The sequence below is a fragment of the Perissodus microlepis genome, chromosome 6 (assembly GCF_051167445.1).
Source record: "Perissodus microlepis isolate ML-2025 ecotype Zambia chromosome 6, ASM5116744v1, whole genome shotgun sequence".
Lineage (NCBI taxonomy): Eukaryota > Metazoa > Chordata > Actinopteri > Cichliformes > Cichlidae > Perissodus > Perissodus microlepis.
Genome location: NC_140466.1, coordinates 14,497,924 through 14,512,108, shown reverse-complemented (window position 1 = coordinate 14,512,108; position 14,185 = coordinate 14,497,924). Strand labels below are relative to the sequence as shown.

Here is a 14,185-nt window from a genome sequence, read left to right as displayed (position 1 = left end):
AGAGGCCCCAGAAATGAGGAGGAATGTGTGAAGGCCAGGTGAAAAGAGGGACCCGCTGCCTGATCGTGGGGGTGCAACGCCTAATCAGTGTGACGTGGCGACCCAGTCCTGACAGCAAGGAACGGCAACAGTAGGAGACAACACGTGTGATTGGCAGCAGGGAAGAGGTATACCTCTGCCTGCATTTGTGAGTAGTGTCTACACTGTCGTTCATCGGGTGCAGTCGTGTTGGGAGAGGGTCGCCATGGCTATAAGTCAGGACAGCTTCCGGGACGATTGTTCTGACCCCTATTTGTTTATTTACAGGGCACTGACGCGAGGGGAGCCGTGGTGGCATCGCATGACGGACTCCGGTGTAGAACGCGAGCTGGATTGGGATGTGATGGGCCCAGTGAAGGGACAAGAGGAGGATGGGAGGTTCCTCCTCGTCTGCCTGAGACGAGGCTAGCATGGACTCCGCTCTGGAGAAGAAATTCCTGGCCTGCTGGTGGACCCATAATGAACGTGTGGCATAATTACATCAGGGGATTCTTATGAATGTAGAAAATTGTATTTTTACGGGTTTTAGAATTGTTTGTCTCCATGGGGATTTTAGTATACTGACAATATTTTATTACATACATTTTTAAGAGGTTTTTTATTATTATTATTATTATTATTATTATTATTATTTCTGCTTCCTGGCCTGGAAAGGAACTGTTTCTGATCAGACCTCCCACCATTCTGTGCCTTGGTTTCTGACTGGCTTGCTCCCTCCTTGTATTCAAGAACCATCCTCTTTTGTATTACATTCTGGCGCGACTGCTTCAGTATCTGCGTTACAATAGAACAAAACTGACATTTTTAATACGCAGTCACATTAAACACCATTAGACCGTCTCTTTGTTCGTCTGTCTTTAGTGTGTCCGCTTCCTGCAAAATTAAAACAGAATGGAAAATCTCGTTTTGTGAAGACATTTTTTTACTTTCAGGCAATTAACAATAACATGATCAGACATGTACTCATAGCACTAATGTAGCAAAGGCGTATTTTATCATCATCCTCAGTAACGAGTGTTTGTTCCTTATCGGTTTTTCCTAAAAGAAATCTTATTCTTTTGAACTGTTGCTTTTGAGTGCAATTTATTTGTAACTACATTTACAAATGAATAGCATATATTTTTCTCTAGTTTTAAGGTATCAGCAAGCAGTACTTAAGTAGTTAATACGAAGCATTACATACAACACAACATTTGTATTTAGCATTATTTGGAATGGATCGTAATGTGAAGCTCGGCCTGAAAACATGCAAGCCATCAGTTTTGAATGTTATTTGCCTGTTGAAATCTCCCATCTGAGCCTGCTAGTAGGAAGAGTAGGGCACGTACTGGTCCCACCATGAGTACTGATAATTAGGACTGTTTATCCACCCATATATCACCCAGAGGACTGATAAATAACATTCATTTGATTGATAATTAGGTGGATAAACATACTGACCAGCTGATTAATACGTATAGTACATAATGGTACCACTTTGTATGCTGGATCTAAACTTAGCCAAGGTTTAAGTTACTTTATAAACACTAAAATCTGAATGAACTTTTAAGTTTCAATGTCAAACCCTCCGTTGCAGCTATTTGAGCAGAATTCATTTCTTTCTGCACTGAACTATGCAGATTTTAAATGTGACCTCTACATTAATAAGATAGAATGATCCAGAGTATAAGACATTTCCAAAAGTAATTTCCAAAAGTAGTGATGAACCTTTGATGACAGAATGCTGGCTGCGGATGTCCTCTTATTCGCTGAAATGCTCCCAGGTTCTTATTTCTGAAAAGAAGGCGTCTCCAGGGCAGGCGGTGTAGTTCACCACCTGTCTGTGGCCATGGATGGTGAAATTGGAAACCAGTCCTCCTCCGTGTATAGCACATTGGACAAGTCGATGACGTAGCAGGTCCATGGCATAGCGAGATGGCAGGGTGGCAGTGTAGTTACCGATGATTGACACGCCATACCCAATGGCATTATGTCCCCTGGTGTGAGTGCCGAGATGATGCCAACCCCTACCCTCATAAACGTAGCCGTCAGACCCGACCACAAAGCTGAAAGTGCAAAAATATGAGAGCAGGTGATCAATGAATGAGGTGGATGGTTACTAGTCTGCAGACAAATAGAGCAAAATGCTGAGAATTTATTCCAGCATATGTGATGAATTTTCAGCAATACAGTGTTTTAACAGCATTCCTGAAAATTCTCCCGCTAATAACATAGATATGAAATATGGCTACTTAAATGAATGTTTTGGCATTTTAGGAATTTTCTGTTGTAGTTTTTTTTTTTCCAAATCACCACTCCCATGTTCATTTCCTACCACTTCAAGCACCTGTAAATCTTACAATTTACAAAAATAAAAGTATAAAAACAAGAATTTGTTCAATTAGAAGAATTATTTTTGACAGAATATGACCAGAATTTGACATTTTTACAGGAAAGACAAACTATAGTGATTAGTTTCAAAGGTCGCTAAAGAGTAGGCAGCACCTGTCTACAGCAGATCCATATTTTGAGGCAGTGACAGTTGTATACATCTGTTCAACTAACAAACAATGCAACAACGTGTAAAAATACATTTCCCTAGATTCCCAATGATTCCTTTAAAGTTTTGTTACCTGTATCCGATGTCAGCCCACCCACGGTCCTCCTGGTGGAAACGCTGCATGGACCTCATGTCACGAGAACAGCTTGGGAAGGATAAACAGGGTGATGATGGCTCATAAGTATGATGAATGTACAGATACTGGAGGGGAAGAGAGAGCGGGATAGGTGTACCTCGGTGGGGCTTTGCCCCCCACTGACAGCGAGGGATGATTTGAGGGCAGTCTGTGGGTAGGAGGAGACAAGGTGAGGATTAGGAAAGTAATAACACTCCAGACCTTGATAGGCTGCAACAGAACATATGGGCTAGTGTCTAAAAAAAGGTCTTTGTGACAGCTCAGAAATAATGACTCAGTTTGTCCAGCATCAATGAGCTTATTACTTAAACAAGCTTGTTTTTCCAACTGTTTAAGCCCAGTGTAGTGCACACAACATCTTTCTTTAAGGTCTAAAATCTGTCAATGTTTTTACCAGATGACTGCTTGTGGTTGTTGCAGTTTTTTGGAAATGGAGCTTTGACCTTTGAAACATCCGAAACGTGGGAGTGATGTTTGAAAAACTGATTACAGTTTATAGATAATGAATATAACAGAGACCTGCCAGAACTGTTCTGACAAATGTGGGACATTTTGAAAAGTGAAATTTGCTTAGAAGGAGGATGGCATAATGTTTGCACCAGGAAGGACTGTGCAGTAAGTCCTTTAGAATAATCTCATGAAATTGTTGTCCACACACTTAATTTTATCAGAGCCAAAAGTCTGAATAATTTGCAAACTTACAGAAATTACATTTCCCACACCAAAAGCAAGGCAGCTAAGCCAAGCATGGACGAATTCCTTTGTAATGACATTTGACTGAATGTGGAAAAACTGAAACATACTTCTTTCAGTCTGTTTTGTAAATGGACTGAAATGTTAAATGTTAACATTTCCAGAATGAACTTGAGCTTCCATGACTAAAAAATTGAATGGTTTGTGTCTTTTTGTTCATTTTAAAGTTGAGCCTTTAAACTAAAGTATAAAGTATCAATGGATCACAGGACCAAGATGACTGAAAACTAAAAAAATACTATAAAAGAAATACCTCTTCCTCTATGAGGCATAACTATTTAACGGTGGATTTAATCCAGTCTCCACGGGCATAGTGATCACAACATGCAATTGCAGTTAAAAACTTCATAATGAGTTTCATAATAATGTTGGTAAAAGCCTTGCACCATTTCAGTGCTGGCTTTCACTTCAAATTGAGTTTTTTTCGACTGGCCAGCAGCCAAAATACACAAATGTTAACTGAAGTTAAAGATAGTTAAGTAAAAAATATGTTTGAATTTACAAGATTTTTACGAGTTCATGGTGACATTACTGTTTAACCTACTGTGACGTTATCCTCTTTAGATCCTTATCAAAAATATTTGTCTCATAAACAAAAATTTAATTCTGATTATTTTTAACTGCAAAGTTTGATGAAAACATCCAGGTTCACTAGACTCTTGCACAAAAGAATGATTAAATGTCTTCATTCATAGCTCACCCCAGTACTTCTTGACAAATGTCTCCAATCCATCTTTCACCGCCTTTCCCACCCCAGTGTCCATAGAAATCCATTCTGTCTTCTCCAGTTTCCAGACCAATGCTAGTGTCTCCATCACCTGGCTGTGAAGATCAACAGACTCTAGGATGGATCTAGAGAGCTCCCTCCTCCTTGGGCTAATCTGACTGCTCACAGCATCCATGCCCTGCCCCTCACTCAGAGTAAAATTGTAGTATCCTCTCAGAATCTCACTGAGGGCTTGTGGCTGTTCAGATGCAGTTAAATTGCTGAGGTCTGTGCCCAGTATAAGGCCATCCATGCCCCCATTGATCATGGCATTGGTGGCTAGAGTGGCAGGCTGAGACAGTTTGAACACCCTGGGGTGCTCCACATTGTCCCAGCACCCGTCAGGCCCCAAACGGTGAGATGGTGGGAAGTCCTGGAGGCTGAGAAATGATAAGCCCAGTGTCCTGCCTAAGGTGAGAGGGAAGATCCCAGCTGCTGCCACCTTTTCCATCTTGGCTTTCAGTCCTGATTCAATTCCTAGTAATAAGGATACAAGCGCCACCGTAGTTCCATCTCTTGTGAGAACCACCCCTCGTTCTTCTCCATGGTCCGTCACAATGTGGTGGATGGCCTTATCAAAAAAGCTGAAGGATGAGGTGTTGAGAATGGCCGTCTCCAGGAGGTCAGCATCGCTGAGATTATTGGAAGCGCCCAAGAAATGGATGGTCATCACGTCATCATGGCCTGCAGTCCTCCGCAAGGCCCTGACCAGAGCCAGTGGGGGCAGACCAGGGTTGGAGTGTTCAACCTGCTGCACGGCTTGAATAAAGCCTTCCATGTTACGCAGGTGGACGCCTGACAACAACACAAGCCGAGAAAAGTGCATTAATCCCTCAGTGAATGAAATGTTCAGTTACTTCAGAATGAAACAGTGGTCCTTGCTCAATATTAGTGTAAAGCCAGTTTAGCAAACCATTCATTTATCTGTCTTAACAGCTTATGCAATTTACAGGCATTAGAGTCCATCTGAGGTGATATAGAGTTCACATCAGCTAAGTTATGAACTGGGGATTAAAGAAGGTGGAAACTGATAGCACGACAAGAGGTTGTTGCCCTATAACTAGCATGACTTCCTCACATGCTATACAGATGGGAAAGAACTATACCAACACTGAGAGAATGAGTGGAGGAGCTCAAACATACAGCTGAAGCAATGTACGTTTAAGATCAGGCATTAGACACACTTCCATAGTATACTGAGTCTGTGCTACCAAATACAGTATATGTCTTTGTCTTACTCTTTTAAGACCTATATTTTGGGAACAGTTGAATAGCCTTTCTAATTGATCAGTTAATAACCCAATACTTAAAGAAAGAGGGAAAGCTTTTTTTTAGTTTGAGAAAGATAGGAAAGAGAGAAAATTCCCGATTACAGATAACAAGGAACAAGTGAGTCAAAACACATCAGGTTGCCCAAAGAGAAAATATTCCTTATCAACATGCCAAGCAGGTACACTGTGGCCTGTAATGGAAATTCTAATGCAAGATAACTGAATGTTTGCATGTTTTAAATAACTGCGCTTACCTGTCGGCCTGCTGTAGACAGTAACAAGGTAAAATAAAGTCAGAAGAAAAAATGTGAGTCCACAGAAAGCCATTCTGCATCTCCCAGTTAGTGCTTCTTAAATCGTTTTATTGTTTTATTTTTATTCTTGCAAAACAAATTAACCTAAACAGTGAAATATGAAAGAATCTCTGCAATAATCCAAAATGTGTGGGGCTCCCTCACTTGTCTAGGTGTATTTAAGTAGGTGTACGTGCATGACAGCAGTGCTCTGTCTCAAAGGGAAGAGTACTCTCTGTACACAGATGGCCCCAAATATTGATTTAACCTACAGCACATCAAAGAGCAAAATTTCTCTTCAATTTATTTCAGTTTTCATCACAAATTTCTTTTATTGTTATTATTATTATTATTATTATTATTTATGTTTCACTTTTTTTTTTTTTACTTCATGCAGTTTCCTTTGTATATGCCTGGACAAAAACAATAGAAGCGAGGGATAAAGTCAGTTATGGTTAATGTTTACTGTCCCCTGTAATATGTACGTCTGCTATGTGCTCACCAGTGCCGGGAAACAGCTTAGTCACATGAACAAACAAGTAGACGTGGACTTGGTGGCAAAAAACAACACAAGCTGATTTGGTTTGTATTGTATGGTTATCCATACAATCATGTACATTTAGGTTTGTTAAACCAAAATCTTGAATTAACTTTCTAATTTTGATAGAACATAATGCACAGATGGAAAACTGGGTAAATATTGGAATAATGCAAATAATGAATAAACTGCTATTTCGTGGAACTACTGAACATTTAGGTTATTGACTACAAGTCACACACACACACACACACACACACACACACACACACACACACACACACATATATATATATATATATATATATATATATATATATATATATATATATATACATATACACACACTTTGCAGTCAAATTAGCTAGCTACCCCGCCAAAAAGCAATAAATAAATCCCTCGCTGGACTTCGTGGACTCCGTAGCTGTGAATCGATCGGTGAGGTCATGTGACAAGTTACGTTTTTAATAAACAGGAAGTACTCAAACCTTAACAACTCAGGTGTAGGAAGTGATCGGGTGAGTGTTGATTATAGTCTTAAAGAAAGCTGAGTTGAGAGATATTAATTTTAGTAACTGAATAATTTTCGTAAATGTCATCTTTGTGTTTCTCGCGTGCCTGTAGCACCTTGGTTAGCATTAGCAGTTAGCCTGTAGTTAGTTGCAGCCTCACTAACAATAATAATAGTAATAATCTCCTCGGTGTTTCCTCTTACAGCTGTCCGTTAAATCATAATGGAGGCTCGCTTCACCAGAGGCAAGTCAGCTATTCTCGAGAGGCCTTTGAGCCGGCCGAAAGCCGAGGTGAGCGTGAGCGCCTTCACCCTGCTCTTCTCAGAGGTGGTGCAGTACTGCCAGAGCCGTGTGTACTCGGTGTCCGAGCTGCAGGCTCGCCTAGCGGAGCTGGGGCAGCGAGTGGGAGGCAGCCTACTGGACGTGCTGGTGCTGAGGGAGAAAAACGGCAAGAGGGAGACCAAAGTGCTAAACATACTGCTGTTCATCAAGGTATACAGTCTGTGTGTGTGTGTGTGTGTGTGTGTGTGTCAGGTTTTCATTCAGACCGCTCACAAAGACCTTCCTCACTAACTAATAATAACTTTGCAATGATGAATATTAAAATCAAGCATATACTAGTGTAAATACAGCTCCACATAATACTTGCTGTGAATGCAGAACATCAGCAGTAGGGATGGGTATCATTTAGGTTTTATCCGATTCCAGTGCCAAACCGGTACTTTTGAAATGGTGCCGGTGCTTAAACGGTGCTCGAACCGGTGCTTAAAGAATCAAGAACACAAACTTTGTCCAAAAACCTCTCATGTTTAGCTGTTTTTTTTCTTTTGTAAAAAGATAACAATGTTAGCCTTTTCTGCAGCTATAGGGCATATATGGTGTCACTCTTGGCTGGAAGAAGTGCTTAAACAATGAAAAAAAACACAAACTTTGTCCAAAAACCTCTCATGTTTAGCTGTTTTTTTTTGTAAAAAGATAACAATGTTAGCCTTTTCTGCAGCTATGGGGCATATATGGTATCACTCTTGGCTGGAAGCAGTGCTTAAACAATGAAAAAAACACAAACTTTGTCCAAAAACCTCTCATGTTTAGCTGTTTTCCACTTTTTGTTTGGTCATTTTAGCCTTTTTGGCCAGGGTGAAGGGAGTATCTGCCATCAAAAAGGAGACAGCCGCATGTAGCTACAACGGTGTTTCCTAGTTCACCTTACATGCATTAATTTAATAACGTGGTTAGCCTACACAATGTAAATTACACACGAACAACATTAAGCTACTCGCCCAGAGAAGAACGGCTGCTGCTGCCATCATCATCCATCATCATTTCTGCTACACTGGCAGGGCTAGGGGCCAAGACTCTACTCTTCGGGTTCTTGCTAACTCCGGGTCTGAGGCACCACTTCCCGCAGTAGATGTACTCGATGTGAGGTCTCGCAGCAAGCTATCAAATACGGTGCATTTCTCAGCTTTTAAAAAAACGCTATGCGTCGCCAGGTTCGTCGTCAGGTTCGAGGCGTTACCTCCTTTGCACAGTATCACCTTAAAGCACTTGTTGCAGGCTGCTGAGTTTGCATCTTTTGCTGTGAAGTACAGCCAGACTTTTGACCGCTTTGCCTTGGGCATTTTTAATCTGTAGCTCTGCTCTAAAAGAACGTACGTACCTGAGCCCGCCTACTATCCTTGGAAAGGTAAAATGATTGGCTAGAATCCAAAGTGTGTGACATCTCAGGAAAAAAAAAAGCACCGAAATACAGCACCAAAATGTGCGCTGCTTTTCGGTCTGGTTACTACCACTCATGTCAGAACCAGTACCCATCTCTAATCAGCAGTGCTGTGGTCATAAAAAACCTACAGTAGGAAAAGTCATTTGTAAGAAGTGACTCATGTAAAGGGAGAGCTCAAGCAAGCCATGATGGCTTTAGCCCTGATTTACAGATTCTAGAGGGGTTTAGTAGGAAGCGTGTGTGAAAGGGCGAATGACTGAATGTAGTGTAAAGCGCTTTGGGGTCCATAGGGACTAGTAAAGCGCTATACAAATACAGGCCATTTACCATGTTTGACAAAGCCAGGCTGTCTTTGTGTTTGCTGATTCAGCAAAACCTAAAACTCCAGTCTGAGATGAGGGATATCATAATGTTACACCAGGTGATCATTTGAGTTCATATGTAAATATATTCATTAATCTGCTTAGTTCAGGCTCAGTGCTGAATTTTAATTGCTGATGAGATGACTGCATGTTAGAGCTCTGAAAGATTAAAACTGTTCATCACTGTCTGTCCCATGTTGCGTAACAGACACATGGAAATTACATTAGTTTTTGCATAAACAAAGGTAAAATAGATCTTGGCACTATTTAAATGACTAATTTTGCCATTTTCTTTTAAATTTTTATCTCAGTTGTGTTATCTTTGTTTTGCCTCTACCTTTAGCTGCAGAAAAAAGTCATTGCCTGTCACTTTGCACACTTTCTCCCAAAGCAAATAAAGTAATTTTTTTTGGATTGCACATGTTTTGTGCATCCCCTGTCATCCTCTGTCATTTTCTTTGTCCTTCTCAGGTATCTGTGTGGAGAGCACTCTTTGGTAAGGAAGCAGACAAGCTTGAGCAAGCCAACGACGATGACAAGACTTACTACATCATAGAGAAGGAGCCCCTCGTCAACACCTACATCTCTGTTCCCAAGGAGAACAGCACCTTAAACTGCGCGGCCTTCACGGGAGGGATCATAGAGGCCATTCTCACCCACAGCGGCTTCCCCGCCAAGGTCACCGTCCACTGGCACAAGGGCACCACGCTCATGATCAAGTTCGATGAGGCTGTCGTCGCTAGAGACAAAGTACTGGAAGGAAGATAGGAGGGAGTTGGATAAATGGCTGGAGACTTGTCGTCATTATGGATTCTCAGGACTCAAGTGGTATTAAAATTCACGTTCAACTATAAAACGAGTTCTTTATGTTAGATAAGCAGGATTAACAAAGCTGTGAAGAACATGACTTTACAGCCTTTCAGTGGAGGTTGAGATTTGGGAGGAGTTCAGAATGTAAACAAAACACTACAAGCTCTTTATTTAAAGCCTTTGTTGCTCTAGTGCTCTTAAAAAAGGGGTTTTGTTTTACCGCACAATGTAGACCGACATCAGCAGCTCCCAAACCAAACAGCTGATAGAAAAGGTCCCATTTCCTCATATTAGCTAAAGTTAGTGACTGAATCTGTGTTGGCAGGCCTGATGGCAGCACAGGTGTCCACATGTTTGTACTGCAGGGTCACCGCAACGCTGCTACCTCGACCTATTCAAGAGGTGAGGCAGCAGCTTTGCGGTTAGCATGTGTTTATGCTAAATAATGTTTGTACATGCATTTTGTTATTATAAAATATAAGTAAATGTATAAGAAAATGTTTGGGAATGGATGTTTTTTTTTCTGTCTTTTTTTTATTTTTTACTTTTTGGTATTTATAAAAGAAACTGTGGTGGTTTCACCAGAAACTAGAAAATTCAGTATTGGTAAACCAGGGAGGGGCAGTGAGTCATTTGTCTCAGAAAGAAAATAAAAGCACTGCTCTTGTTTCTTAAACTCACAAATATGAAAGTAAATGCTGTGCTGTGAAAAAAGTATTGACCCATTTCCTTATTTCTTCATTTCTCTTTTTTTTTTCTCTTTTTTGCATATTCGTCACATGTTCGTCACAAAATGTAATAATTAAAAAAAAAATCTTATTTAATTGGGTTATATTTGTTATATTAAATTTTAAAAAATTTGATGATCGCAAACATGCCAGCATGACAAAAGTCCAATTTTTATTTTTTTATTTTTATTTTTATTTTTTTTCTCACCAGTGTTTTGATGCTCACATCAACTCTTTGAACCACTCTTGTTTTCCATTTAAGAAATACTGCTAAACTCAGGACTGTTGCCTTGAAAGCCGCCCCTAAGACCTTATGGAAATAGTCCCATCTCTATTTTCCTTTTACTTATAAGCCTTTTACTTTTTTTTTTTTTTTTATCTCTTTGGACCTCAGATTGTACAATATCCTGTAAAAGTACTTTAAACTCATCTGTTCAGACAAGCACATGTATGTCCACTTTACCTTTGGTATGAGAAACGTTTCATTTATTTACTCATTTAAAAACTATGTACCTCTGTAAATCACTTTGGACTGTTCTTGGTCTCAAAACTAAACTGTACTTACTTACTACTATAATTCATTTACAGGTGACTATGCATTTATGTATTAACTTTTTTCCCCTTATTCAGTAAAAGGACTAGATGTTATAGTCCCTGATATTGCATTGCTTTAAATGGAGAGAATCTTGAGGGATGGCTGTTATGAGGAAAGGCAGCCCAGAAACTTTACCGGCAGCACACATCGTTGTGTGCCTCAACTTTCGGTCTTTTACCCAAGCTAATCTGCCATTTTTGGGGATTAGAGATCTGATCTAGATTATCATATTAAGATTTGGTACACATCGTCAGTAGTGGACCTTGGATTCATCGGGTGTTTTGGCCATTATCACAAGACACCCTCATCCAAGGAGGCCCTGCCAGGGTTGATCAGGCCCTGGAGTGTGTCACTGGTTTATGTCAAATTGTTATTTCATTTCTCTTCTTCTTTCTTCTGTTTAGTTTTCTACAGTTTATTTTCTCCTATCTATTCACTGCATTCAAAAAAAAAATTATTACCTCTTTAGCATTTATGGAGCCTCACTTCTTCAAAGGGATAGAAAAGGTGATAGAGAGAAGTAAGACAAAAGGGAGAAGAGAGGAGAGCCGGAAGGGGGGCACCCAATCTGACTTCCGACACCTCCCGAGTCCCCGCCGTATCGGGCTGTACGCTCTACCTCACCACTGCCTCCCAGAAAAGGGAAGAAGAGCGGAATATTTTCTTTTCTCGCGCGGTTAGCTGACTGCCTTAGCTGCCCAAGTGATGTTAGCCCTTTTTAACCATAGCCAGTGACTGGTCCTCTCAGCAGTGTTAGCTAATTCTCTTATAGCCTGCTGTTGTGCCTGTCCTCTGATCGGCGATGACAATATCCCGTCGCTATAGAGTCCAACGCTGCTGAGGCATTTGGGAAGTCTGAGCCAATTCTTAACGTAGGAGCTCACTAGCCACTCTAGTCGATTGGCATGATTGAGTGAGACCTCATACATTGTCAACGGCCACAGTAGTCTGGGTAATAACCCAAACTGGAAGCACCAACGCTTCAGTGCCCCTGGGAGTGCAGTGTTTTTAATCCACTTGAGGTCATTAGCCATGTTCTGCCTTAGTTCTAGTTGCCACGAATCATTGAGGTCTGCATTATACCACCGTCCCAGGCTCTTTATGGGCTTCTCTAAGACTGTTGGAATTGGTTCTCCACTGACATAGAATTGCTCGGCTGTCAGTTTTCGTTTTATGATGGAGATGCTGCGAGATTTACTTGGCTTAAACTCCATTCTTGTCCATTCGATGTTTTCCTGGAGCTTCTGTAGCAATCGCCTAGTACATGGTTTTGTTGTTGTAATGATGGTCATGTCATCCATGTAGGCTCTAATGGGAGGAAGATGAAGGCCACTCTTGAGTCTCTCGCCTCCCACTACCCACCAAGATGCCCGCATGACCAACTCCATTGCCATAATATATGCCAGAGGGGAAATCGTGCAGCCTGCCATAACCCCAATTCCCAGGTGCTGCCAGGCTGTGGTGGTGTTCTCAGCTGTCACACAAAACTGTAAATCCTGAAAGTAGGTCTTGACCAGTCCTGTGATGTGGTTTGGTATGCTGAAATAGTTGAAGGTCATCCACAAGATCTTGTGCGGAACTGACCCAAAGGTGTTGGCAAGGTCTAAAAAGACCACGTCAAGGTCTCTTTGTTCTTTCTTGGCAGTTTGAATCTGGTGCCAGATGACGCTGGCATGCTTCCACAGGTATTTGAGGACTCGTGGGGTGTTTTTATAGAGCCTATATGAGATGCCATTAGGTCCTGGAGGTGATGCTGCTCCTGCCTGCTTCACTACCTTCTCCACTTCACTCCATGTGGGTGGTCTAATGACCATTTGGTGTCCAGGTGCCTGGATAGGCGGCATATCACTCGGAATGGTAACTGGCTCATGCCTTGGATCCTCAGAGTAAGTTTTTCTCGGATGATCTTCCAGGTCTTTAATGGGCATTTAGAGGCACCCGCTCTTCTCTTCAACAAAAAGGCCCTTAACAAAGTTGTATGGGTTGCTGTAGAAAAGGGTTCTCGTCCATTCTTTCTTCTTACGTTGTTGTCTGAGGTGCTCTGCTCTTCGCAGCTTACTAAGTTGTTGCTTTATTTCCTCTTGCAGGGCAGTAAGTCCCTTCCTTTCTGTCTCATAGGCCCTCCTCCACTGTTTCCTCAGTTGTCTTCTCTCTTTCACTAATCTGTCAATTTCCCACAGTCTCCTGGACTTTAACTGGTTACTCATTGGTTCTGGGCCACAGAATCTGATCTTTCCTACCTTCCATCTTCCTTTCCCTTGCTGGTAGTGGTTGGCTAGACTCAGTGTTGGAAGATTCTGTTGGTTGTTTCTGGATGGGCTCTGGGCTGGAACATGGTGTTGATTGTGGCTGGCTTACATCTGTACACAAATGTGTTGCTAGCTGTTGGTGGCTAAACTCCAACCTAGGGGCTGATATTAAATGGCCGGGTCCTGGGCTAGAATCTAATATTGGGTGTGGCTGACTAAGCTCTAGACTGGGAACTGCTACTGGCTGGATCTGACTGAGCTCCAATCTGGAGACTATGGGAGGGTCTGTACGACAAAGAACTTCGAACGGGGTGCTGATACCCTGAGGACTGTGGGGATTCTCCTGCCTCTGGACTTCCATCGACTGATATGACTTACTTCTTAAAAAGTATGTGTCAATGCAAGGCCCCTTTCTCAGCTCGCTGAGGCACTTCTTCCTGCCTTGGTGGATTTTACGGCCCATGTCAGTTGTTAGTTTTGACCAGCCACAAATGCAGTTCTGCAGCTTCTTTCCTATCATCATTGATGGTCCATTATTTGCAATGCTGTAAGTAAGTAAGTAAGTAAGTAAGTTTATTTATTAAGCGCTTTTCATAGACAGGTAGTCACAAAGCGCTGCACACAGAGATTAAAATAAACAGTACGATAAATAGCAAAATGCACAATATACACAATATAGAGTTTAAATGTAAATTAAAAATATAAAAATGTAAAAAGCATTGGTCAACAGAAAGCTTGTTTAAACAGTAAAGTTTTTAACTGTTTTTTAAAGGATTCCACAGAGTCAACCAAACGTAGTTGTAGAGGTAGACTGTTCCACAGCCTTGGTGCCACAGACTGAAAGGCTCTGTCCCCTTTCGTCTTCAGACGT

The 14,185-nt window shown here is 41.4% G+C and overlaps 2 protein-coding genes across 2 annotated transcripts; one reads left to right on the top strand and one right to left on the bottom strand.

The window, feature by feature from the left end:
• Positions 1-997: 997 nt before the first annotated feature.
• Positions 998-6,133, bottom strand: LOC146385303 (N-acetylmuramoyl-L-alanine amidase-like). Its single transcript, XM_084930961.1, has 4 exons — positions 5,759-6,133; positions 4,168-5,028; positions 2,652-2,862; positions 998-2,084 (listed from the first exon to the last, which is right to left on the bottom strand). Exons 1-4 carry the CDS (start codon positions 5,829-5,831, stop codon positions 1,781-1,783), a joined length of 1,449 nt encoding a protein of 482 aa, XP_084787087.1. The 5' UTR covers positions 5,832-6,133; the 3' UTR covers positions 998-1,780.
• Positions 6,134-6,743: 610 nt separating this feature from the next.
• trappc5 (trafficking protein particle complex subunit 5) lies at positions 6,744-11,118 on the top strand. Its single transcript, XM_084930960.1, has 3 exons — positions 6,744-6,853; positions 7,053-7,339; positions 9,404-11,118. Exons 2-3 carry the CDS (start codon positions 7,070-7,072, stop codon positions 9,698-9,700), a joined length of 567 nt encoding a protein of 188 aa, XP_084787086.1. The 5' UTR covers positions 6,744-6,853; positions 7,053-7,069; the 3' UTR covers positions 9,701-11,118.
• The last annotated feature ends 3,067 nt before the right edge of the window (positions 11,119-14,185 follow it).

Bases quoted from the DNA above. Each gene is read 5' to 3' on its own strand.
- LOC146385303 (XM_084930961.1), bottom strand. From the start codon at position 5,831: ATGGCTTTCTGTGGACTCACATTTTTTCTTCTGACTTTATTTTACCTT. The intron at 5,029-5,758 runs GTAAGCGCAGTT...TGTTGTTGTCAG, and splicing joins TGTCTACAGCAGGCCGACAG to GCGTCCACCTGCGTAACATG. The intron at 2,863-4,167 runs GTGAGCTATGAA...TCCTACCCACAG, and splicing joins ATTTGTCAAGAAGTACTGGG to ACTGCCCTCAAATCATCCCT.
- trappc5 (XM_084930960.1), top strand. From the start codon at position 7,070: ATGGAGGCTCGCTTCACCAGAGGCAAGTCAGCTATTCTCGAGAGGCCT. The intron at 7,340-9,403 runs GTATACAGTCTG...TGTCCTTCTCAG, and splicing joins ACATACTGCTGTTCATCAAG to GTATCTGTGTGGAGAGCACT.